The 27,528-nt window shown below is 42.3% G+C and overlaps 1 protein-coding gene across 5 annotated transcripts in view; it reads right to left on the bottom strand.

The window, feature by feature from the left end:
* ARFGEF3 (ARFGEF family member 3) overlaps window positions 1-27,528 on the bottom strand; it is a 136,357-nt gene that overhangs the window by 68,710 nt on the left and 40,119 nt on the right. For 4 of the 5 annotated variants that reach the window (XM_029057919.2, XM_029057918.2, XM_029057917.2 and 1 more), the window contains exons 6-9: window positions 21,494-21,616; window positions 12,572-12,614; window positions 8,680-8,758; window positions 251-355 (exon numbers count right to left, since the gene is read on the bottom strand). In XM_029057919.2, the coding sequence (XP_028913752.1) occupies window positions 251-355; window positions 8,680-8,758; window positions 12,572-12,614; window positions 21,494-21,616 (350 nt within the window). The remainder of the gene's footprint in view (window positions 1-250; window positions 356-8,679; window positions 8,759-12,571; window positions 12,615-21,493; window positions 21,617-27,528) is intronic. The other variant, XM_029057920.2, reaches the window with a different exon arrangement.

Here is a 27,528-nt window from a genome sequence, read left to right on the forward strand (position 1 = left end):
AGCTTGTCCTTTGGAATTCTGAGATACTGCAAGATCTACAAGTTTGAATAGATCTGGGAGCTAACAGTTATGGAAAAGGACTTCATATTCCATGAACTTTCTGATCATAGTGATTTCTGTCAAGTGTGTACTGCAAGTATTTTTAGAATTGGGCAGGAAAAACAGTGTAGTTCTCTAGGTCATCAGCTGTGGAAACAAATTTTGGGAGACAGTGATGCATAATGTGTCAAGGGACAGCAGATATACTTACCAAATGAGGTCAGTGAAGGCTTTGTGGTGGTGCATGCTGGTGGAGGAACTGCTGAGCATGGACAGAATGCACTCTAGATAGAGAAGCTGCAACTGCTGATTTTCACTAGAAAGAATGAACACATGTAGTAAACTCAATGGCATAAATCCTAATCCTTCCAGTATCTCTTTTCCCCATTTAACTCTCCTGCCTCTGATTTTTCTCCCTTTGCACTTATTTGAAAACAGTCTGAATTTCCAATGGCACAATCCATCTGATTTTGACTTGTGCTTAATGATAGTATGGAGGAAAAGACTTTTCCCATAGGAGCAGGATACAGAGAAGCCGTGGTTGCAGTGACACCCCTACAACCTGCCACTGGGTCTCCAGAGTAAGGCCTGTAGCCCCGATTTTCCCCATCCCCCAGCCTGGTCCCCACCCCCACTTCACCTCTGCCTACTACTGTTGGGAAGAAAACCAGGCCTGCCAAAGTAGAACCGTCAGAAAGCTACCTTCCCACATGCAGAAAGGTGGAAAGGCTATAACTGTTTGGACCCAGGACACCCCTGAAGAGAAGGGTGAGGAGCCTGTGGGCTATTTCCCCTCAGCAGTAATTAACTTGATGCAGGACTATTGTTTCTAATCAGAATTGTCTTATTTATGCTGTGTTTGTTCTCCCTACCCTGCTTAGATTTTTAGTCTCCCTTGACCGGGGATCAAATCTTCAACTACCATCTCTATGCAGATAATTCTTAACTCTACAACTCCAGCTCTGACCTCTCTCCTTCCCCGAGGTCTTGCATTTCTTCCTGCCTTTGGGACATTTCTATCTGGATGTCCTGCCAGTACCTCAAACTAAACATGTGAAAAACAGAATTCCTTACCTTTCCACCCAAGCCCTGTCCTCCCTCTGTCTTTCCCATCTCTTTAGGCAATGCCACTATCTTCGTTTTTTCACAACCCCAAAACCTTGGTGTTGTCCTTACTACAATCACTCATCCTATTCCGCCTGGATTACTGCATCAGCCTCCTTTCTGACCCCCCAACCTCCTGCCTCCCCACACTCCAGTCCATACTCCACTCCGCCTTCCAGGTTGTCTTTCTATAGAAACGTTCAGGGCGCGTCTATCGCCTCCTCAAAAATCTCCAGTGGTTGCCTATCCACCTCTTATCAAAAACAACAACAAACTCCTCACCATTGGCTTTAAAGCTCTCCATTACCTTGCCCCCTCCTATCACGCCTCGCTTCTCTCGTTCTACAACCCAGTCCACACACTTTGCTGCTGTGGTGCTTACCTTCTCACTGTGCCTCAATCTCACCTGTCTTGCCTCTGACCCCGGCCCACATCCTACCTCAGGCCTGGAACGCCCTCCCTCCTCAAATCCGCCAGACACTTACTCTCCCTGTACACTTCAAAGCCTTACTGAAGGCATATCTTCTCCAAGAGGCCTTCCCAGACAAAAGTCCCACTTTTCCTCACTTCCCACTCCATTCTGTGTCACCTTGACTCGCTCCCTTTGCTCTTCCCCCTCTCCCCGCCCTGCAGCACTTAGGTATATATCTTTAATTTCATTTATTTTTATTAATGCCTGTTTACTTGTATTGCTGTCTGTCTCTCTCTGGACTGTGAGCTCGTTGTGGGCAGTGATTACCTCTACTGCTGTATTGTACTTTCCCAAGCATTTAGTACAATGCTCTGCACACAGTCCGCGCTCAATAAATACAATTGAATGAATGAATGAACCTACAAAACTCAATCTGTCACCAAATCCTGTCAGTTCTACTTTCCCAACACTGCTAAAATCCACCCTCTCCTTTTCATCCAAACTGCTACCATGCTGATCCAAACACCTATCCTATCCAGCCTTGACTACTGCATCTGCCCCCTTGCTGACTTCTGTCTCTTGTCTCTCCCCACTCCAGTCCATACTTCACTCAGCTGAACAGAACACTTTTCTAAAAAGAGTTCAGTCTATATCTCTCCACTCCTCAAGAACCTCCAAAGACTGCCCAGCCACCTCCACATTAAACTGAAACACTTTTCCATTTGGTTTTAAAGCACTCAATCAGCTCAGCTCACACTCCTCTTATTTTACCTCACCAATCTACTACAGCCCAGTCGCCACACTTCACTCTTCTAGCACCAACTTACTCATTGTTCCCTGATCCCATCTATCTTGCCGCCAACACCTTCCCCACATCTTCTCCCCAGGCTGGAACTCTCTCTCTCTCTCCATACAAGTCATCCACATATATTCCCACCTTCAAAGCCTTATTAAGGTCACATCTCCTCCGGGAGACCTTCCCCGATTTAAGCCCTCTTTTCCCCTGCTCTCTCTTCTGCGTCATCTGTGCTCTTGGATCTGTGACCTTTGGACAATTGATATTTGCCCCACCCTAAACCCCACAGCACTTCTGTACAAATCTATAAATTATATATTACAAATTATTTGTTCATGTCTGTCTCCCCCTCTGGACTGTAGGCTCACTGTGGGAAGGGAACGTGTCTACCAACTTTGCTGTACTATGCTCTCCCAAGAGTTTAGTAGAATGCTACACACATGGTAAGTAATAAATGCCAGTGATGATGATGATAAATCATTAGAATTACTGAATGATGCATTCACCAACCAATAGCCCTGTGACACTGGTAGTAGTAGGGAGTAACCGCAGCAGCAAAGGTATTCAATCATCCACTGGGTGCGATACACTATACTAAGCACTTGGGAAAGTTCTCCAGAAGCACGAGACACTTTCTCCATGCACAAGGAACTTACACTTTAACAAATAGTGAAACTAACTTCAGAACAAGACCAGGGATTTGTAAGTCAGCTGTCAGGGCACTAGTCATTATGCCGGTTGGCAGTGGATCCAAACCAGACGCAGGGGGAATTAAATGGAGCAATACTGAGACGGTTATCATAAGTTTGCAAAATAGACAACCACTGACTGCTCTCTTTAGCAAGTTTCAATAAGTAAATCTATGAGATATTTCTTACTACATAATCTTACTACAATCTCTCATCCTATTCCGCCTGGATTACTGCATCAGCCTCCTTTCTGACCCCCCAACCTCCTGCCTCCCCACACTCCAGTCCATACTCCACTCCGCCTTCCAGATTATCTTTCTATAGAAACGTTCAGGGCGCGTCTATCGCCTCCTCAAAAATCTCCAGTGGTTGCCTATCCACCTCTTATCAAAAAAAACAACAAACTCCTCACCATTGGCTTTAAAGCTCTCCATTACCTTGCCCCCTCCTACCACGCCTCGCTTCTCTCGTCCTACAACCCAGTCCGCACACTTTGCTGCTGAACCTACAGCATAATCTTCTGACATTTCCAAAGAGGATTCTCAATTACACCCCCTCCCCCCATAGTTAGACTACACCTCATTCATTCAATCGGATTTTCTGAGCACTTACTGTGTGCAGAACACTTAACTAAGCATTCACTGTGGTCAGGGAATGTATCTTCCAACTCTTTTATATTGTACCCTCCCAAGAGCTTAATATAGTGCTATGCACACAAGTGCCCAATATAATGTGATTGACTGATTGATACCTGGAGGGGCCTAGGACAAAAACCAAACACACAGAAAAATCCAATTATTCTATTTCATGCCTAATTAATAAAGTATCCACCAACTGTCGATCTTTCAATAGCAAGGAAGCTTTCAGGTAACTGCTACAACAGAATATTTTTGAGGGTTTTAACATTTATGGATCTTGGAAGATCACTAGGGCAGCCGCTATAAAACCACTGGCTGCCCTAGCCTGAAAAGAAGATGAAACCATCAGCAAGAATGAAAATGTAAAATGTGCCATCAAACTTCTTCTGCCCTAAAAAAGACAAAATCACAGAGCTATTTGAGAGCCATAGCCACTGCAGATGATGTGCATAGGTATTCTTTTGATCTGACTCTAGACTTAAGCTTGTTGTGGGTCGGGAATGTCTACCAAAAGTACATATCTATAATTCTATTCATTCATTCATTAAATCGTATTTATTAAGCACTTATTGTGTGCAGAGCACTGTACTAAGCACTCGGAATGTACAATTCGGCAACAGATAGAGACAATCCCTGCCCAACAACGGGCTTACAGTCTAAAAGAAAATCAAGTTAGATACAGCCCCTTTTCCATGTGGGGCTCACAGTTTCAATTCCCATTTTACAGATGAGGTAACTGAGGCACAGAGAAGAGAAGTGACTTGGCCAAAGTCACACTTACAAGTGGTAGAGCCGGGATTAGAACTTCTAACCTTTTGATTCCCAGGCCTGTGCTCTCTCCACTACAGTAAATATTCATTTATATTAATGTCTGTTTGCTTGTTTTGATGTGTATGTATCAATAACTCAATTTATTTATATTGATGCCTGTTGACTTGTTTTGATGTCTGTTTTCCCCTTCAAGACTGTAAACCGGGTGTGGGCAGGGATTGTCTTTCTTTATTGCTGAATTGTACTTTCCAAGTGCATAGTACAGTGCTCTACACACAAAGTGCTCAATAAATACAACTGAATCAATGAATGAATACAGGGGAAAATTTGAATTTTCCCTCTTCCTTTTAGACTTGCAGCCCCATAAGGGATCGAAGCCTTTCCTGATTAAGCCCTCCTTCATGGTTTAGTGGAAAGAGCACGGCCTTGGGAGTCAGAGGTCATGAGTTCTAAGCCCGGCTCCGCTACTCTCAGCTGGGTGACTTTGGGCAAGTCACTTAACTTCTCTGTGCCTCAGTTACCTCATCTGTAAAATGGGGACGAAAAATGTGAGCCCCATGTGGGACAATCTGATTACCTTGTCTACTCCAATTCCATCATTATTATTATTATATTCTCCCAAGTGCTTTGTGTGGTGTTCTGCACCCAGTAAGTGCTCAGTAATTACAATTGTTGGATCTGACTCATAATGGGTTTCTGAGGACATAGACTTAGAGCTCTGAAACATCGAGTGGCAGAAAAGTGTTACCAGGACAACATGGGGGCTGGAGTCTCCTTGGAAACCGTGTGTGGCAGCTCTCCCGTGGGCTGGAGCAGACTGCAAAATGGGGGCCTCCAGCCATAATTGGAGACATGTCACTCAGGTGGCTGTTTAAGACAAATACCACCTACCCATTCCTCTGTACAAATACACACATACACACACACACACTCTCTCTCACTCTACCTCTTGTTTAATATTGCTCTCATTATCAGTCCAAGCCATTTGGCATGGAATTATTCAGGCAGAAAGAATCCTAGCAACCAGCACCTCATTCCCAAAGCACTGGGAAAACCTGTCCATTTGTAGGGTCGATACGTCACTTTTTCTAATCCTTAGTTGGAGGACTTCATGGTCGTGGATTGAGTTATCTCCTCAATGCTGAACTTTTTCCATGATATATGATCCACAGAGAACAGCGGTGTAAGAGGGCAAAACCCAGGGCAGATAGGCAGGGTATCTGCTGAGCTACACATAACTAGCTTGGGGAAACTCCTTGAAACACTCTTGGAATCATATTTCCACCTAGCTGAAGTTTCAGAACAAAGGGTTAAGTAACTGCATGACATAGAGAAAGGAGAGTAGACAGAGTAATAAGCCAAACACATGGCTCACTGACCCCTGAGTTGTTCAGGGTAAATAAATCTTCCTGACAAGCGAGATTTGAAGAGATTCCCTGTGGGCCAGTAGAAAAAAAGAATTTATCCAACTACCATAAACGCTCCAAAAATCCATTTCCCCTGGCATCTAGGCACTGTCTTTTCTTCACTTTATCTACAGAGCATTCTATTAATAAACTTCTGCAAATCTTGCGAATGGACATGTTGCTTCTGTATTTTAAGTCATTTCTGCAGGAGGAACCCTGATCTTTTGATTTCTTTTCAAATCTCCCATTGTTTTGGGCAACAGTGGGATTCAAATGAATTTAAAAAAATTTTATTACTATTATTATTATTGTATTCGTTAAGCATTCATTCATTCATTTATTCATTCAGTTGTGTTTACTGAGCCCTTATGCCATGTGTCAAGCACCATTTCTAAGAGCTGGGTGAGATACAAGTTAATCAGGTCAGATGCAGTCCCTGCCCCACTTAGGGCTCACAGTCTAAGTAGGAGGGAGGATTGTTTTCCAGATGACAAATGTCTAACCTTTACGAACAAAAAGATAAAATACCTCCTTTTCCCAGAAATGAAAATTGAAACAGATGTCTGATAATGTACTTTTCCAGAAAATCTATTAACACCAAAACTGCTCTAAAGGTTGAAGGGAAATTTATCACTTTAACAGATAGAAACTGGCATTTTAAATTTTTTCCCAAACTACGTAAAGCAACAATACTAAAATATATAGAATTCTCCCAAAAGTGTTACTCAGAGTAATAATCATCTGGTTTCTTGACCCATGTGTACACTGTATTACTAGCTCAAATGAGGCTGGGGGCAGGAGATGTGCCTGTTTATTGTTATATTGTACTCTCCCAAATACTTAGTATAGTGCTTTGCATACAGTAAGTGCTCAATAAATACAATTGAATGAATCAAGTGACTGAAAAGGCTCCACCCATCCCTTCAAATTGAACTACCTCTTCTTGTTAATTAAAGTAAATTACTGGCAAAAGGTGTTTCACCCCTATCTGTGAAAAGTCGGAAGCTTGTATGATGGTTTTGCTATGAATGCAGAGTACTGCATTAACAAATGTAATCAATTTCTAGAGCTGTGCTACCAGAAGAACAGCCACTCATAAAGAAGCAAACTGAAGTTGAGCCATTTTAGTATTTGCTCCCTAAAAAATGACCCAAACAATGCCCTGCACGCAGTAGGCACTGACTGAATAAAACCTTATGATAATGATGATGAAGAAGAAGAAATGTGTGGGGGTAGGAAACTGAAGTTGTGGAGGTGTGTGAATGATGTGGAATGAGAGAAAAAAAGAGGATATTAGATTACAAACTCCTTAAGGGTAGAGATCAGATTTTCTCTCTTCTGTAGGAAGCCCTATATGAATTATGAGACATTGCATAACAACATTGCGCCTTTGACTTCGGAGCACAGAGGCATTAACTTTTTTACTTTTTTCACATTTTGTCGTGTCGTCCCCCCCCCCCCCCCCCCCCGTCATCTTTTGTGGCCCAGCTGTTGACCTCTACTTCCCCTATTCCTACATCTCCACTCAGCCAGCCCCCCCCAGAATTTCTTTTAAATTTCTGCTTTGGCAGCTTTGCTGTATGCCCTAAACTGAAAGCTGCTACCCAACTATCCGTAGCCCAGACCCATAGCTGTCCCACCCTGGAAACCTCTTTTTTAAATTATTATTATTATGGTATTTGTTAAGCCCTTATCATGTGCCAAGCACAGTTCTAAGTGCCAGGGTACATACAAGGTAATCAGGTTGTCCCATGTGGGGCTCATAGTCTTAATCTCCATTTTACAGGTGAGGTATCTGAGGCACAGAGAAGTTAAATAGCTTGCCTAAGGTCACATAGCAGACAAGTGATTGAGCCAGGATTAGAACCCATGTCCTCTGACTACAGACCCTGTGTTCTTTCCACTGAGCCACACTGCTTCCTGACTTTTTTTAAGAAGTCCTTGCACTACCGCATTCAGCCCTGCCCGGCCTCTTCTGTGCAAGGCAAATCCCATCAAAACCCACACCCTCTGGAACCCTGGAATTATGGATGGGATGGCAGGGACAGGACTTGAGGATGGGGAGGAGGTGGCTCCTTTTCAGGGGGTCCTCCCCTGCCTGGTCTCATCCCATTCCCATGGCTTTGGCGCTTCATTGATTAAGTCATATTTATTGAGCACTTACTGTGTGCAGAGCACTGTACCAAGGACTTGGGAGAGTACAATATCACAATAAACAGACACATTCCCTGCCCACAATAAGCTTGAGGTCCCAGGGAGCCAAAGCTGAAAGGGAATGATTAGAGGGAGGAAGTTTGGAGCATCCAGGAGAAGAAAGGATTTGAAACAAAGAGCTGGTGGCAGGTCCATTTGTGGGCTTGGGACCCGTCTGGCTTTGGGAGCAGCACAGATAGATATTTATGAGAGTCACAGGGAGGACAAGACCAAGAGGAGTCAAGAGTCAGGGAGAGGATGACAGTGGGATGGAAAGAGAAAATGCTTCCTGTGTGCATCATCAAAAACTCAACGTCATCCACTGCTGCACATCTTCAGTGCCACACACATTTTGGGCACCCAATAAAAACAGTTGAGGGAAACAGTAGAAGAGAGGCACTGTACTGCTCCATGGAAAAGGTTATCTGGGTCCTAATCATAGGGATTTGAAGATTCATGGTCATGCAGGAAGAAGTGTTATATATGAGGAATGCAAAGTGCAAACTGTCCCCTTTAAAATGTAAAATTGGAATAGAGAAAAAAATGTTTCAGAGAAGCTCTAGATACAAACAAGATTATTAAATACTGACTTAGTGAATTAGTGAATGTCCAGGGAATCTGAGCCACTTACTTGATAACGGCCTGAAGTTTCTCACATAAGACAGTGAGGACAGAGACAACATCATCACAGAGAGCTTCTACTGTCGATCCTTCAAAACATAAAAATTACAGGTGTTAATTAACCACAGTTAGGTATCCTGTACTGGCAAGCCTTCCCCAAGTCTTTCTATTTTCTTAGCCAGACTCAGAATCAAGCACAGGCCGCCTCTAGAATCCACAATCCCTCCTCTAGAAAAGGAGAAACAGTCAAATTGAAAACTTGGAAACCTTTCTCTTTTTAGGGGGAGGCATGAATATTAACTGGAAAGCAAGTTAAAAGCAAACAATACTTCCTAAGGAGACTGAACACTCAATGCTTCTGCCTTAAAGTGAACATATACTTCGGCCCGAGTTACTGAGAATCTGGACATTTTGAGCAAGAGCTGCTCTTCCAGGAACTCAAGGGGATAATGTGAATATACAGCAACAGGTAAGAAAGGGGAGTGCCCAGATCTGGGGGCACTATTTGAGTCTTGGGGACAAAAGTAGAAGACTAATGTAATATGAGCTATAAGATTTTATTGCTCAAACTTCTTTCAAATTTTTGTTTCATCTTTGGGAGAAATATCTCTGCCACAGTCTCCTCCTTTCTCTTTAAATAGTATTTGTTAAGTGCTTACTACATGTCGGGCAGTGTACCAAACACTGTGGTAGTTACAAGATAATCAGGTTGGACACAGTCCCTGTCCCATATAAGGCTTGCAGAGCAAGTGCTCAATAAATATGATTGATTGATTGAGCACAACCCATTTTACAGATGAGGTAAATGAAGCACAGAGAAGTTAAGTGTCTTGTTCAAGAACCCACAGCTGACAAGTGTTAGAGCTGGGATTAGAACACAAATCCTCTGACTCCGGCTCTTTCCACTAGGCCATGCTACCTCTCAGGGGAAGGCAGAGAGAGAAAACCAATGTCCTCACTTATTATCCAGGGCACAGAAACTAAGAACTTAGCCATAGTTACAGAGATAGATATTGTCCCATAATTATTTGATGTTTCATGTAGTACATTCAGCTCTCTTCTAACCAGATAGATGCATTCCCAGCAAATCCTACCTTAAGGAAAATTTTTGTTCTAGTAGGCAAGTTTGGATCAGCCACTTCTTCTGACATCCCATCATGCTCTAATCAGATAGACGGGCTTTGTTATGTTATATCCAAAACATATAGATAAAATGTGTGCTATGGGATCAATCATATTTATTGTATGCTTATTGTGCACACCCTCCCCTGAGGTCACTGCTTAGTGCTAAGTACTAAGTGCTTGGGAGAGTACAACGCAATAAAACAAACATATTCCCTGCCCACAACGAGTTTACATGAGCTTACAGTCTAGAGGGGGAAGAACTGATGTTCCTCTTTCAGGCCTGATTTGTATTTGATAAAAGGGCATACCCCAGATTTGAATTTAGGATGTTCCCTCAAAATGTGGGTATATTCTAAACCACCAGTGTGGTATAGGTTTTCCCACTGATTTAAATATATTTAGTTATTTTTTTGCTCCCGAAATGACTAAGCCCTACAAGTAATTAAAAAGTACATTGTAGGTATCACCCCTCCACTCCTCTCCCTTCATCCATTACCCCTATTATTCTTAGGGACTGCACCCCAATTTCATCCTCCTAACACTTGCCTCTCCAGCTCCTCACCTAATAATAATAATGATGGCATTTGTTAAGCACTTACTATGTGTCAGGCACTGTTCTAAGCGGTGGGGTAGATACAAGATGATCGGTTTGGACACAATCCCTGTCCCACCCACACGGGGCTCACAATCTTAACCCCATTTTACAGATGAGATAACTGAGGCACAGAGAAGTGAAGTTGCTTGCCCAAGGTAACATAGACAGGTGGAGGAGTAGGGATTAAAAGCCAGGTCCTTCTGATTCCCAGGCCCCAGCGCTATTCACTAGGCCATGCTGCTTCCCTGCTACTGGATTACCATTTCTGGGTGGCTGGGCCTCAGTTCTGAGCACCATTCAGCCTGGTTGCCTCTGTGCTCTCTGTTCCTAACCCTTGCTGTCTGGCACTCTATCTCCTGGCACCCAGGCATCACAGACTCTGCACCCTCCCCCAAGATCACTGCTCAGTGCCCAGATCCTTGTTTATGTGGCCACCCCCAACCCTGGATCCCTACTGGGCCCCTGCTTGCCCCCAGGTGCCCAAATCACCTAATACAGACACCTGTGCCCCTTCCTTCTCTCCTGTCCCTCTGGTGCTGAGGCTGCTATGCCCCTGTTTCCATGAGCTACAGACCAGCAGGAGCAGAGAGCAACAGGAATCCATCAGGAGAACACAGCATGTGTCTTGAGTCGTTTTAAAAAAAAGTGAGGAGGGCTGGGGGAAGCAGAACTCGGTGAGAAAGGCAAGAGCCGGGTTAGGAATCTGGAAGAGGCAGAAAGCTGCTCAGAGCAGGGCAGGATGAGAAATGAACAGCACCAAAGGATGGAAGGGCACGGAGAAGGGAACTGAATTCCCTGCGCTGATTAGATAAAATGTCAGAAGGGGCTTCCGGATCCACAGCTATGTCAGCAATTCTTGCATGGCATATCTCTGAATTTGCGTATCATGGTCCTTTGGCTCTGATGAGATGCTTGTAATCAACTTTCCATTATTCATGTAATGGGAGAGAGAGGTGCCAGGAACGACTTAAATCTATGGATAAAATCCCTCACATCTATTTTAATCAATCATTTCACTTTTACTAAAGCTGCACTGGAGTAAAGTGCACTGGTTTGAATTCCACTTATCTTTCCTTTTCCTATTCTTCCTTATGAGGAAAATGTGCTAAGGGTCCTGGTGTAGTAAAAAGGGAGAAAGCAGCAAAAAGAAGGAGAAGCAAGTGACCAGGAAAATGCACATATTTAAATGCTCGGCCCCTGAATAGACAAGAGCTGTCAGAAAATGAAATTTTCTTTCATAATACAGGTAAAATGAAGGAAACTGGCCCAAAAAAAATGCAGACTCTTAGTTTGCACTTAAAGATATCAGCAGAGACTAGGACTTGTGGTGAGAAGACAGGGCTCAGCTCAAGGGAGGAACGGAGGGAGGCTTTGGGAAAAGATAAGGGAAAATAAAGTATTTCAGAGGGCAGGGCCAAGTTAGAAGACAACAGAAAAAGTGTTCCAATTAGTAGAGTGCCTGGCACATAGTAAGAGCTTAACAAATACCATAATTACCATAATTAATTCAATAAGACCTCCATACAGGATGCCTCATATAACAGTACCCTAGAGACCTCCACTCAGATGAAGATGCTTTCATGCCGGACCTTCTCATTATTATCCTCATCAATGCAACAGCATGGCATGCCTCTGGGAGTCAGAAGACCTGGGTTCTAATCCCTCCTCTCTGCCATTTGTCTGCTGTGTGACCTCAGGCAGGTCACAACTTCTCTGTGCCTCGGTTTCTTCACCTATAAAATGGAGATTAAAAACGTGCTCTCCCTCCTACTTAGACTGTGAACCCCATGTGGGACAGGAACTCTGTCCAACCTGATTATCTAGTGTTTAGAACAGTGCTTGGCACATAGTAAGTGCTTAACAAATGCCATCATCATTATTATTATTACCCCAGCTCTTAGTACAGTACCAGTAAGAGCTTAACAAATACCATTATTATCATCATCATCATCATCCTTATCAAGTGGGTGGCCCTAAACTAGGGTCAAAGAGCAATTTAAAATAAGTTCTCATTTTGGCTGTGAATTTCAAGAATAGCATGAAAAAAAATACAGAACACCCACATTTTAAGCCAACTCTGCTGATACTTTAAACAAAAGAAGCACTTTTTAGGGAGGAGACTTATCGAACAAAGTAAGTTATATCAACACTCTCCCGGTATATCAGAAAGTACAGTGAATACCTTGGCTCTTGTAATCTTGAGGGACTTCTGGGTTTTCAATTATCTAGTAAGGGAAGATCAACAAAACAATTAGCACACAGCAGCAAAGTCTAGAATCTTGAACAATGCAAGTCATCGGGCACTAATGTAATTCAGAATCTTGACCTTTCAGTGGTGACAATCTGACTGGCAGGGCGCCCATCCTACCGACCCGTTTATTTTTCATAATTCACAGGATTTAACAATGTAAAGTTGTGATGGAGCCTCTGTCCATCAGGAATGGTGGCAGAACCTCTGTCCTATGACACAGATAACTTGATTCTAGTACCAGCAGCTTGTGCTGCGCCCCTTCAATCAATCGTATTTATTCATTCATTCAATCGTATTTATTGAGTGCTTACAGTGTGCAGAGCACTGTACAAAGTACCTGGGAGAATAAAATACAACACTAAACAGACACATTAATAATAATAATAGCACTTATTAAGCACTTACTATGTGCAAAGCACTGTTCTAAGCACTGGGGAGGAGACAAGATGATCAGTTTGTCCCATTTGGGGCTCACAGTCTTAATCTCCATTTTACAGATGAGGTAACTGAGGCACAGAGAAGTTAAATGACTTGCCCAAAGTCACACAGCTGACAAGCAGCTGAGCCGGGATATGAACCCATGACCTCTAATTCCCAAGCCCATGCTCGTTGCACTGAGCCATGCTGCTTCTTCACATTCCCTGCCCACAATGAGCTTACAGTCTAGAGAAGGGGGAGACAGACATTAATATAAATAAATAAATTACAGGTATGTAAGTGCTCTGGGGCCTGGAGGAGGGGTGAACAAAGGGACCAAATCAGGGCAACCCAGAAGGGAATGGGAGAAGAGGAAAGGGGGGCTTAGGCAGGGAAGGCGTCTTGGAGGAGATGTGCCTTCAAAAGGGCTTTGAAGGAGGGGAGAGTCAATGTCTGTTGGGTTTGAGGAGGGAGGGTGTTCCAGGCTAGAGGCAGGATATGGGCAAAGGCGGCAAGATACTGTGTGCTGAGCACTGTACTAAGCACTTGGGAGAGTACAATATAACAGAGTCGATAGAGCTATTCCCTGCCCATATGAGCTCAAAGTCTTGCATTCTCATCCCTAGCAGGCAGGTTCCCACTGGGGCAAATTAGTGCAACGAATGACTAGGTGAGCAGGGGTGCGGAACCTTGAGAATTGCCTTGGAAGACTTTACCCATGTTGGCCAGCTAAAGGTAGAACCCAGATTTCCTGATTTGCAGGACCAATGCTCTTTTTTTAATGGTTTTTGCTAAGCACTTACTATGTGCTAGGCACTGTACTAAGCACTGGGGTAGATACAAGTTAATCAAGTTGGACAGAGTCCCTGTCCCACATAGGAATCATAGTCTTAATCCCCATTTTACCAACAAGGTAACAGACAGAGTTAAGTGAAGTGACTTGCCCAATATAAACTCACTGTGGGCAGGGAATGTGTCTATTGTTATACTGTACTCTTCCAAATGTTTAGTATAGTGCCTTGCACACAGTAAGTGCTCAATAAATATGACCGAATGAACGAATGAAAGGTCACATGGCAGACAAGAGGCCGAGCCAGGATTAGAATGCAGGTTCTTCTGACTTCCAAGGGGCGTACTCTATCCACTAGGCCACGCTCTATTCACTGGACCAACATCAGGGAACAGTAAACAAGTGCAACGTTCACATATTTTCTGTCTTAGAGAATCACTAACCACATGACTTTAGGACCACATCAGCCATCTATTTCTAACCCTCAAACGGGAGATATGATAGTGCACGTTTACAGGGAGGGAAAACAGGAAGGAAAATGAGTGAAAATTTTCAAGGGAAATATAAAAACACTCATACCCTGGGAAAGAATATTTCAATGGCTATGGAGTCTTCCTCTTTCCCATCTATCCTGAAGACTTAAACTTTAGTTTATATCTTTCCACAAAGTAAAAGGTCAGCAATGGTGCTCTACCTAACAGAAATAATACATAATTGATGATAATTACTCCAGTGCTTTTCCATTATGTAGTGCACTTTCATTAAATCTTCTGGGGAGTTTTACCATATGCAATGGTACCAAAGATAGGGATTCCGCTACCCCTCAAATATCAAAGCGTTTCCCAAATATTGGTGTAACTAGGTTATGAATACGTGTAATACTTTCTACAGCTTAGTACATCATCATCATTATCATAATGACATTTATTAACTACTTACTTGCTTAGATTGTGAGCCCCATGTGGGACGACTGCATCCAACCTGATTAACTTGTATCTACTCCAGCAATTAGAACAGTACTTGAAATGTAGTAAGTGCTTAACAATCATTATTATTACTATTTATTATGAGTCAAGCACTAGGCTAAGCCCCGGAATAGATAGCAGATAATCAGAGCCGACACAGTCCCTGTCTTACACAGGGCTCACTGTCTAAGAAGGAAGGAGAACTGAAATTTTATTCATGGCTTAGTGGAAAGAGTACAGGCTTGGAGAGGACTTGGGTTCTAATACTAAGTATTAAACTGCATCCCTCCTGACTAGGCGTGCCTGGCACAGAGTAAAGGCTTAATAAATACCACTAAAAATTACTTAGTATAAGAGACTCAATATTTTCTAAATGCTTTGGTCATTTTTACCTTTGATTATATTATTGGTCATGGAAACTTTTTGTCTTTTGGAAAGAGTGATTCTGTACTCTGTGAGCATTGAGTTGCATTTATCATTCATTTGTGGGGGCTTGTGTTCACTGTGTCCTTCACAGAGTACATGAGCTGAGGGGCAGGACATGCCCACAGCCTAGCAACCTTTAGTCCTCTCGGCCTTAGCTATTTATGAAATGGGGATAAGGGCGTGAGTCCCATATGGGACAAGGACTGTGTCCAAACTGATTAACTTGTATCTACTCCAGGGCTAGAGTTTTATCAAGAAAACTCTATGGATAAAGTCCATAAAGTTGCTATGCATCAGAAACAACTCGATGACAATCCCAGAATTTAGAACAGTGCTTGGCACATAGTAAGCTTTTAACAAGTACCATAATTATCATTAATTATAATTATCCTATCTGCCACTATTCCTGGGTGATCAAGCAATCAGTCAATCAGTGGAATGCAATGAGTGCTTACCATGTGCAGAGCACCGTACTAAGTACTTGGGAGTATAATACAACAGAGTTAACAAACACTTTCCCTGCCAATAATGAGTTTACGATCTAGAGATGAGCTTGATCTCCATTACCTCTCAAAGAAATGCACTGGATTTAGTTAAAATAAAATTACTAATGAAGAAAACCCACATATGATTATTTAATTTATTATTTCATTTGATTACCTGTCAAGTAGGGCTTTATTTAACCCCTGTAATGTACCTTGCTCCATTTCCACTGCCTATCCTTCCCCAACAATATGGGTAATGAAGAGTCACTATATTCACCAATAAGACTGTAATAGCTTATCCTGGAAGAATGACCCAAAATGGAGGGGGAAGAGAGAGAGATAGGAGGTGGTGAGAAGGAAGTATTAATAATAATGGTGGTATATGTTAAGCACTTACTATGTGCAAAGCACTGTTCTAAGCGCTGGGGGGACACAAGGTGATCAGGTTGTCCCACGTGGGGCTCACACTTTTAATCCCCATTTTACAGATGAGGGAACTGAGGCACAGAGAAGTTAAGTGACTTGCCCAAAGTTACACAGCTGGCGAGCGGCGGAGCCGGGATTAGAACCCATGACCTCTGACTCCCAAGCCCGGGATCTTTCCACTGAGCCACGCTGCTTCTCTAGCTTGTAGACTGTAAGCTTCTTGTGGGCAGGAATTGAGTCAACCAAATAAATCTATTATAGTGTACTTTCCAAAACACCTAGAACAGTGCCCTGCACACAGTAATGCAGTCAATAAACCAGTGATTGATTGATTTTAAAAATACTGCTTAAAGAGGAGAAGTGGATTTCCCTGGCCCAGAGATCTTTTAAGAAGAAGATAGGCAACATCTATTTCCCTGGGAGGGCTGAGATGCAAACCTGCCTTGAGGAAGAGGAAGATTAGGAGACCTTAGGAGACCTCTTGAAATCCTTCAATCAGATAATCAATCCAGTGGTGTTTATTTAGTGATTCGTAGAGAGCACTGAACTAAGCACTTGGGAGAGTAAAAAACAACAAAATAAACAGAAATGTTCCCTGCCCATAACTAGCTACTAGCTTAGTCTAGAGGACTGCCTTATGGCTTTATAAGAACATTCTCCTTCTTCACCAGGTGTGGTCTCTGGCCCTCAAGAAGCACAGTTATGCTTTTATGTCTCTTCCCCCTCCAGCTGGGTGAGAGATAAAGCTGGTCCCAGTCCACAAGACCTCTTGCACCCTGCATCTCCAAACCCTTCACTTTCTCTTTTACTTGTGTGGCCTAATGGAAAGAGCATAGGACTCAGTGTCAAAGGACTTGGGTTTTAATCCCAGTTCTGCCACTTGGCTTCTGTGTGACCTTGAGCAAATCACTTAGCTTACCTGTGCCTGTTTTCTTATCAATAAAATGGGGATTTAATACCTGCAGCAGGGTGCAGTGGATAGAGCAAGGGCCTGGAGGTCAGAAGGTCATGGATTCTAATCCCTGCTCTGCCACTTGTCTGCTTTGTGACCTTGGGCAAGTCACTTAACTTCTCTGTGCCTCAGTTAACTCATCTGGAAAATGGGGATTTGGACTGTGAGCCCCACGTGGGACAGGGACTATGTCCAGCCCAATTCCTGGTCCACCCCAGTGCTTACTGCAATGCCTGGTACATAGTAAGCACTTAACAAATACCAGAATTATTAATTATTATTATTACCTCTTCAGACTGCGAGTCCCACATGGGACAGGGACTGTGTCCAACCTGATTACCTTGTATTTACCCCAGTGTTTAGAACAGTATTTGATGCATAGAAACAGCTTAACAAATACCACCATTATTACTTCAGGATGTGAGACTAATCAAGCATCAAGCAGTGGTAGTTATTAAACACAGCACTGTACTAAGCACAGCACACTCCCTACCCTCTAGCTGACTGTCAGATTAAAAATCTTGATTACCGTACTTTCTTTACGGGTAAACCAGGGCCATGGCCAGGGATAGCCTAGATACCCAGGGGGGAATAAAAGGCTTTTAAGATTAAATACTGGAAGAGGCAAGCAAGGACTAAGGGAGACCATGGACTCAGGACTCCTATGGGATTAGGATGCACAGCTAGCAGGATGGAAGATGGCCCCCAGGGTCTCCTATTTATTGAATGACTCCATCCACTTTTGGAGGTGGAGATGGAGATTAGAATTTAACATCAGGGAGAATCACAGATTTGATTATCTGTTTTAATGGACCATGAGAAAGCATGGTCTAGTAGGTAGAGCACGGCCTGAGAGTCAGAAGGTCCTGGGTTCTAATCCCAGTTCTGCCACTTGTCCGCTGTATGATCTTGGGTAAGTCACTTCACTTTTATCTACCCCAGCACTTAGAACTGTGCCTGGCATATACTAGGCACTTACCATTAAAAAAAAAAATGTCCCTAGCAGGGACTGGTCAAATCCAATACTTTCAGAAAAAAAAATTTCAAAATATTAAAGTTCTCCTGAAACTTCATCATCTAACACAATGTGGCTTTTGCTTTCCCTTCAAACTCTCACCAATGTAGTATCAATGTTAGACAAACTAAGACAGGAATTGTGCTGAAGATAATATACTATCACCCACTCAAGAAATCTCAAGTGGGAAACCAAGCTGAAACTATGACTCTAATTTCAGTTCAAACCGAGACCAAAAGTGAATACAAAAGCCTCAATTACTAAATCCCAGTCATCAATGGCATTTATTCATTCAATATTAAGGATTAATATTAAACACTGTATTTGATACAAGGTAGCAGATGAGCTTTACATAGGAAGATTCCACATTTGAAGAACTGAACCAGTTTGCCAATTTGGGGAAGGTAGTCCCTTATTTTAAAACACTACTTTTCCTTCTAGACTGGCTCTGCCACTCATCTGCTGCGTGACTTTGGGCAAGTCACTTCATTTCTCTGTGTTTCAGTTACCTCATCTGTAAAATGGGGTTTGAGACTGTGAGCGTCACATGGGACTGGGACAGTGCCTAACCCTATTTGCTTGTATCCACCCCAGAGCTTAGTACAATGCCTGGCACACAGTAAGCACTTGACAGTTCTATTTATTAACTTATTTATATTGATACTATTGATGCCTGTCTACTTGTTTTGTTTTGTTTTACTGTCTCCCCTCTTCTAGATTTGGGGAGGGATTGTCTCTATTTGTTGCCAAAATGTCCTTTCCAAGTGCTTAGTACAGTGCTCTGCACACAGTAAGTGCTCAATAAATACATTGATTGATTAAATGAATGAATGATAAATATAATTACTAAGCTCCTTATGGGCATAAATTGTATGATGATGATGGTATTAAGCACTTTATAAGTGTCAAGCACTAAGTGCCGGGGTAGGTACAAGAAAATCACATTAGACACAGTCCCTGTTCCATATGAGGCTCATAGTCTAATTAAGAGAGAAGGGGACAAGGGAGAAGAAAGGTGGGAGGAAAACCTGAAAATGATGATAGTATCTATCAACTCTATTGTATTGTACTCTTCCAAGCACTTAGTACAGTGCTCTGCAGACAGTAAGTACTCAATAAATGCCATGATTGATTGATAGATTTTCCCTAAAGTCCTGGCTATTTTCCAAAAGAATTCCCCCAGCCCACAAAAAGCACAAAGTAAGCTATCTAAGAAATGATAAGATGATAAGATGGAGTCTATTCCTAACTTCAATGAAATAAAATACCTTACTCCAAAAATGAATATTAAAGCAATAGCTATTTTTTATTTTTCTGACTGTAGACTTTTAACGCTGCACTTTAGGAGGAAATAAAGGAATATTAGTGAAATCTTGAAATTAAACATGGAACCCAGATTTCAGACTACAATTGCAGTTACCTCTCAGTGCTTTTCATATTGTTGTTAAATAAAATTAAAACTAAACAAAATATTTCTAAAGGAGATAGCAAAACGAAAGCAGTGAATTGCTTTCCTCTAGATTGCAGTTCTCTAGACTGTAAGCTTGTTGCGGGCAGGGAATGTCACTGTTTATTATTGTATCGTACTTTCCCAAATGTTTAGTACAGTGCTCTGCACACAATAAGATGACTGAATAATATGACTGAATAAATGAATGACTAACATTAGAAACACAAGTCCTAAGGAATAATCATCATTTCATTAACACCCTGAAAAGTTAATACATGCAAGAAGATAATGACGATAGAATATGCTCCGAAGAACTCAATTTAGACAATACATTCAAGCTTAAAACAAACAACCCTCATGGGTTTAAACAACACAACAAAATGAAATCAGCTATTTTGTTCCTGATGTCCTCCCAGTTAAAAATCATAACACCCTCCGCCCTTTGCATCCTTCTGGTTTAAAAAAATCAGGCACACGCACCCACACCCACACACATCTACACAGAGTCATCCCTTGGGTTTGAAGATGATGCTTGTAACATTAAAGTGTTATCCATGAGAGGATGAAAAGGCTGATTAAGGACTGACAGTCCTTTTCACATTGTTCACTGGTAGAAATCACTCTGGGTTTTCACACCTTCTATCTGCACAGTGCAGCCCTTTTTCAATTCTGCCGCTTGCTAACTAGCTCTCCCTGAAAACTATTTTCTGAAAGAGTCACCACATTCTCGATCATCTTCATCCTTTGAGGTTATACTTCACCGTATTTTTCAAATGTTTCTCCTGTCTTCTATGCGTTGGTCTCTCCCATTTGGCCCAATAATTAGCCACTGTTTGGTGATTTTGCCTCCATGCCCTCCCTGCACACTCCCCACCAGGAGAAGCCTGGATGCGATGGGCATTACCTTGTTACCGGTGAACTGAATTTTTCCATGACTTAGCTGCTGGTGATTCTGCCTTGTTTGCCATTTCCTTTCCCTCAGTCCCAAACCTCAGAGGATTATAATTTCTATTTTAATTTTAAAATACCCAACGTATTTCAGGGGGTTAACAACGGGCCAACAGCACAGTGCTGTTTCTAGGAAACTGGCTATTTGGAAAACAAAATCAAACCCTCTTCCAAAATCCTACTTCCACAGAAAAATTCACCAAAAAAAAAATTAGTAAATAAATCCCCTGAAGAAAAATTTGAAGAGAACTGTGGGAACTGATGTGGGAAAAAATAGCAGACTTGAACAACCAGATAGTTATAAAAAAAAAAGAAGTGATTAACCCCCTCAGGAGCAACCTGGAAACATTTGAGTCACGCCACTGTGTGCAGTACCAAAGACTGCATACTTCAGTGGGCATGACTGCAGCATGCAGTGCCAGCGGGTACAGTGCCCCAGCACCCAGTACCGCAGTGGCCAATTCCTCCGCGCACAGTACGGCAGTGTGCAGTACCACTGAGTGCATACTTCAGTGCACATTACTGCAGCTTGCAGTATTGCAGCATGCAGTACCATACTGCGCAGTGCCCCAGTACACAGTACCGCAGCGTGAGGTACCTCAGTGCACAAGTCGGCAGTGTGCAGTGCCAGAGTGGACAACACTTCGGCAAGCAGTAGGAATAATAATAGTCATAATAATAATACACGGTACCGTACCGAGCGCTGGGGGAGATACAAACTCATCAAGTCGGATACAGTCCATGTCCCACAAGGGGTTCACGGTCTTCATCCTCATTTTACAGATGAGGTAACCAAGGCACAGAGAAGTGACTTGCCCGAGTCACATAGCAGACAAGTGGCCGAGCCAGGATGAGAACTCAGGTCCTTCCAACTCCCAAGCCCGTGCTCCATCCATTAGGCCACGCTGCTTCTCTGTACCTCATGCATAGGATACCCTGCAGGGTGGTGATCAGTACATCAGTCTGCCAGGAGGCTCACCGTGTTCTCCTGCCTTTGCCGTAACTGCAAAGTCAAGTCACTCAACATTTGGCTGAGAGTCGCCCGCACGGCGGTGTTAATACTACGCTGGTGACAGCTAGATACGTATGTCTCAATGCAAACCTGGTGAGGGAAACAAGACAGTAGCACGTATACACTATACATACAGAGAGAAACATTTTAGGTAACCAACCCTAAGCGAGGAAGTCAAATCCCCTTCAGCACAGAAAGTCTGCTTGACTCAGTTTAGGATGTTAGTTAGACTTTTGATAATGCTAATTGCATTATTTAAATACAGTGTTAACTTACTGTATTTAAATAGTGAATGAATTACCAGTGGGAGGTCATTAGAAACTCAGGACACTGTCATGAACACCAAATAAATTCATTTATAGAAATCCTTCCTTTTCTCACTGCCACCCCATCCCAAGAAAGTAACCTGAAATTGGCTCTTTAAAAATATAGAAAAAAATTTTCATCGGTGCCATATCTGGGAAAGATTTCAGGCTTTGGTCTTTAATAAATCATTTTATTATTGTGTTTTAGCTCCTACATTTCTGGATTTGTGGGGAAAAGTTTGCTTATTGCCAATATCTTATTTTTCATTAAAGCAATAAATGTATTGTGCTACTACTATCTATATGCAGTTAGAACACATACATCTTTTTCTATATGTGGTCAGTTAGTATTTCTTCTGTACTCCAATGAAAAAGAATTACCTGAGATTCTTCCAGTCAGAAAACATACAGAAGAATACCAAAAACAGCCGTGTGGAATCTACGGTTTGTGCTGTAGGGATAAGTCCCATACAGTTTAAAGGAATGCACTGTCTTCAGTGGAATAGCAAACTTTTAAGTTTCAAGATTTACAATTTAGCTGAAGAGGTAGGGGAAATACTGCTATTGTTTACTTGGAGAGCTTTCTCCTTGACTTCAAATCAGAGTAGTAGGACTATTAAAACTATTACTGGGCACAAATTGACATTTTAAAATGTAAGATTGACTCATCTGTCTTCAAACTAAAATGTCCTTGAGAACTGTACCATGATAATCCACGCTGACAATACATATTATCAGTTTATCAAATATTATCAATTTGTATTATAAATAATACAAAATAAATTAAAAGAAGCCGTCTTTTTATGGTATTTGTTAAGCGCTTTCTTTGTGCCGACACTGTTCTAAGCACTGAGCTAATACAAGCTAATCAGGTTAGACACAGTCCATGTCTCATGTGGGGCTCAGAGTCTTAATCCCCATTTTTCAGATGAGATGACTGAGGCAAAGAGAAATGAAGTGATTTGCCCAAGGTCACACTACACCCAGATGGCAGAATTGAGATTAGAACACAGGTCCTTCTTACTCCCAGGCCCATGCTCTATCCACAAGGCCACCCTGCTCCAAGGTTATTGATCCAAGAGTGCTTTGTTCTACTTTTCTTTACTTGGTTGTACTCCAACACCACAGAAAATGTTATGTGTACCACACTTGGTGAGTAAATATTCAAAATACATATGAAAAGCAGCTTGCTTAGTAAATAGAGCACAGACCTAGGAGTTAAAAGGACTTGAATTCTAATCCTGGCTCTACCACTTGTCTGCTGTGACCTGGGCAAGTCACTTAAACTTCTCTGTGCTTCAGTTACCACATTTATAAAATGAGGATTAAGACTGTGAGCTCCAAGTGGGACATTGGCTGTGTCCAACCTGATTAGCTTCAATCTACCCCAGCACTTAGTACAGTGTCTGGCACATAATAAATGCTTAATAAATGCCATGAAAAATGCACAGAGTTCATGAAAGACTTACCAATTCGACTTGATTTTTGGAAACTCAAAATTTTTTCTGCAAAGTGCATACCATATATAACAGGGGAATAAATGGAATAAATGGAAGTTCAATAAATCCTGCTAGCCTGGGAATTAAAGGGCAGCTGTATTAATAAAAAGAAAATCAGCACTTCCCGTCATACTACTTAGAAGGGTTCCTCTTTAAAGAGTAAAAATGGACCCTAAATGGTCGGTTATTTTCCTTTGATCTGCTCCCCTACTTGTTCGCGGGGCTCACAAGATTAAAAATCACCACGCCAAACTTGGAAGAAGAGGCATGATTCTTAATCTTAATCCTTTAATCTTAACTGGTTATTTTTCTTGGCTTTAAATCCTCTGCCGAAAGCCATAATCTGACACCAGAGGTGTTGTGTAAGAACAGAATTAGCAGACAAGCTGAGTTTCCGGGGAAAGGGCACTTTGATTTCCTCTTTGGACGACCTTCGTATTTTTTCCCCGACCTCCCCATCATGCATGCATATTTTCTTCACAGCCTCTGCATTAACCACACAAAAATGACCAAATTCAATACCTTGCGAAAGGACACAGGTCCCTGCGCACCAGTGAAAACACGATGGCACAGGGTGGTGAAGAGTTGCACAATGGACATTTTGATCATTTCATGCATTCGAGGACATCCAGCTTTATGACATGCCAAACACAACTAAGAGCAAAAACACAGTGGGATTAGTGAAGAATAAACAAACACAAAAAAGCAATGGGAAGCAATGCGAATATGAATCTAAGGGCCACAAAGGATGCAATAACCACGTTCTCCAATCAGTGGTTTGACAAACAACCAAAGCTTGACACAGAGCATGGCAATCGGGGTTTTCTTTATCTGCTGTTTTACAAATAATATCCATTGTCCCACTGGAAACGTAGTGGGATTTTTTTTTCCCTTTTTGCTTTCTAATTTTACTTAAAAGGGGGACAAGCAGGAAGAAATCTGGCATTATTAGAGGTTGCTGCCTAGAGGCCAAGATCATAAGACTCTAGAGGCTTGTTTTTCTTTTCTTTCTGATCACAGCACTTGTTGGATGAACTAGTACACAGAATAAGGGCCCCAAAATCCAAGGAAAGGAGTAGGGACTTTTCCCAACAAGGAATTCTTTTGAGGGGGTTTGACAGCTCATTTTTGCTGATGAGACTCTAAACTGTAAGCTATTCCCACTCTAGACTATAAGCTCTTTATGGGCTGGGAACACAACTACCAACTCTGTCATATTTTACTCTCCCAAGTGCTTAATACACTGCTCTGCATACAGTAAACACTCAATAAATATCACTGATTGATAAGGTCTCAAATTTGAGGTCAGCAGAATACTTTCCTGGGAGGGAAGCCTGCCAGCAACGACTCTAAAAGGAATATATACTGTTCAGTGAAAGGGAAAATAGAGGGCAGAGCCACACCTGGGGCTATTACCAGGATCTTCATTCACCTCCAGTCTGCGTTTGCATGATGGGTCAGGTATACACCCAAGTAGGAAGGGGAATATCAGTGGGGAATTTGAATTTAAGTGTCTCTCTCTCTCTCTATTTCTCTCAATAGCCATCCTACTGATGGTGGTGAAATCCCCCATTAGATCATAAGCTCCTTGAGGGTAGGGATTGTGTCTGCCAACTGTAGTGTACTCTCCCAAGTATGCTCTGCACACAGTAAGTGCTCAATAAATACCACTGAATGACTGTGTCTGATTCCCCTGTCCATCTCCAGTTCTCTAAATAGCTGTTCTACTGATTGTGAAATCCTACTCAAGTAAGGGACCAAGGTTGAAAAGACCCATAAAGGACCAACAGTCAATCAATCAATCAATCAATCAATCATATTAAGTGCTTACTGTGTGCAGAACACAGTACTAAGCACTTGGGAGAGTACAATACAACAGAGTTGGTAGACGTGTTCCCTGCCCACAACGACAATATGAGTACACACTTAAACTTTCCTTTGCTGTGTTCTATTCACCACTTCAAATCCCTGGCATTGTTTTCTAAACCACCTCATGAATCCCGATCTTTTTGAAACCCTTAGGAACCACTGGTACATCCCCAAATAGTCTGGTCCTTAAGATTGCAGGAAAAAAAAAAGCCTCTTTAATTTTCCAACAGCCGGGGAAGGGACATTGGGCACCGACTTGCCTCCTTTCCTTTGGGTTATTATAGCTGGAGGGCCTCTCCGTGTAAGCCAAAATCCTTGTTTGAGGACTATGAATATAACTAGTCTTGGGGCCATCAAATTCTCACTGAAGGAGTAAAGGCTCATCTCCAATGGCAGTGGCCACTTCAAATAACATCTCTAAAAGGTACTGTCAAATCAATGCAAAGAGCCAAAAGGGCTTTAAGTTTAGAACTGCCAATCAAAGAAACGTTTTTGTAATAAACTGAGCTTCTTCTGATCTGAAAAGAGGCAGCTTACACATTTTTTTTTCTGAATTACTGCAACTTCAACTCCACCAATGGCAGGATTGAGCTCAGAATTGACAAACTGAATATGGCACCAAGGGCCATCAAAGAAAATAGGTTCTTCCTCATGATTCCTTGACTCTGTGGTTAGAGGAAAGTGAAACCACTGTTTCTATCTCTGAGGAGATTCGATTTTACCAGTTCTGTCTGCTTTATTTACGATAAAGAAGAAACTTAATTGTAGACCTGACTGTAAAAAAGGAAATGCTAACTCTTAAACCTTCAGTTAGTGGGCAACATTAATAGAGATTGGAGTATAAACCAATGTTGCTCAGCGCAGTTCCTCATTATCTATAATTTTAATGAACATCTCTCCCTCTAAAACTGTATGCTCCTTGTGGGCCGGGGACATGTCTACTAAATCTGTTGCACTGCACTCTCCCAAGTGCTTAGTACAGTGCTCTGCACACAATATGCACTCAAATCCATCAATTGATTGACTGCAGTTTTCCATGGACAAGAAAAAAGATATGGGACAAAAGGAGTGTGTCTTTATCATTAGAAGGAGCCATTTCCAAATTCATATCTAAATCTTCTCTCCTGGTCTTATACATGTTTTATACAGTAGCCTCAGCTCTGTTCATATTTGGCACTCAGTAAGCATGTTATGATGGTGGTAGTGATGATGATGATAATGACTGTTTAGCCCAAATTTTCCCTTTTCTTAATGGTATTTGTAAAGCGCTTACTAAGTGTCAAACACTGGTCTAAGCATTGGGACAAATACAAGTTAATTAGGTCAGTCACAGTCCCTGTCCTGCATTCATTCAATCGTATTTATTGAGCGCTTACTGTGTGCAGAGCACTGTACTAAGTGGTGGAAGAGCAGGAAGGAGAACAAGTATCTAATCTCCATTTTACAGTTGAGGAAACTGAGGCACAGAGAAATGAAGTCACTTGCCCAAGCAATTGGTAAAGTCAGAATTAGAACCCATGTCCCCTGACTCCTAGGCCCGTGCTCTATCCACTAGGGCATGATGCTTCTCTTGCTGTAAAATCTATACCATCGTGATTATTAGCAGGGCTGGGCTTTTCCCTCTAAAACAGGAGCAGCCCGGAGTACCCTGGAATGCTTCCAGCTGATTCCTGGAGGACTGACAGCGCTGGGGTCAATCCTCCTGGCTCCAGAAAGCTGAGAATTACTGCTGAAAAGTCCTCTCCTGGCTGCAGCCCTCAGAGACAGGGCCTGTGCATATCCCGTGTCGCTGGGACTCAGACTATCTCCAAATCAGCAGCTATTGCTGGCAATGAGCTAGAGTTAAAAAGGGAAGAGAAGGATGAGAAGACTATGGGCATGAAAACAGGAGTGGTCGAGATGACAGTAGGTTGCTTTCATCTCAGTCTGTCCAGGAAATCCAGGTCTTCAATCTCAACAACGTACAGAACAGTTTGTTGTGGGCAGCAAATATATTATTGATATATTGTTCTGTCCCAAGAGCTTAATAAGCACTCAGTAAATATGACTGAACAGAAACTTCTTCCCTGACCCAAAATATTTCCATGCCTCCTGAGCATGCTTAGGGCAGCCACTAAGCCCTTGAAGGACTCCAATCCACGGATGCCACTTTAGTGTTTCCCTTCACTTTAGGAAGCAGGGAAAGAGACAGAACTTTAGGTTCAGCTCATGGAGATGTAGAAGAAAGTAAATGGAGTTTTTGGTATAGGGGCCAGAGGAGTTCTATCCAGATCCTCCTCCAAGTAAGGAAGGCAGTGGTGTTTCTGCTGAAAGGTTTTGGGCTCTGCTA

This window comes from Ornithorhynchus anatinus, chromosome 2 (genome assembly GCF_004115215.2).
Source record: "Ornithorhynchus anatinus isolate Pmale09 chromosome 2, mOrnAna1.pri.v4, whole genome shotgun sequence".
NCBI lineage: Eukaryota > Metazoa > Chordata > Mammalia > Monotremata > Ornithorhynchidae > Ornithorhynchus > Ornithorhynchus anatinus.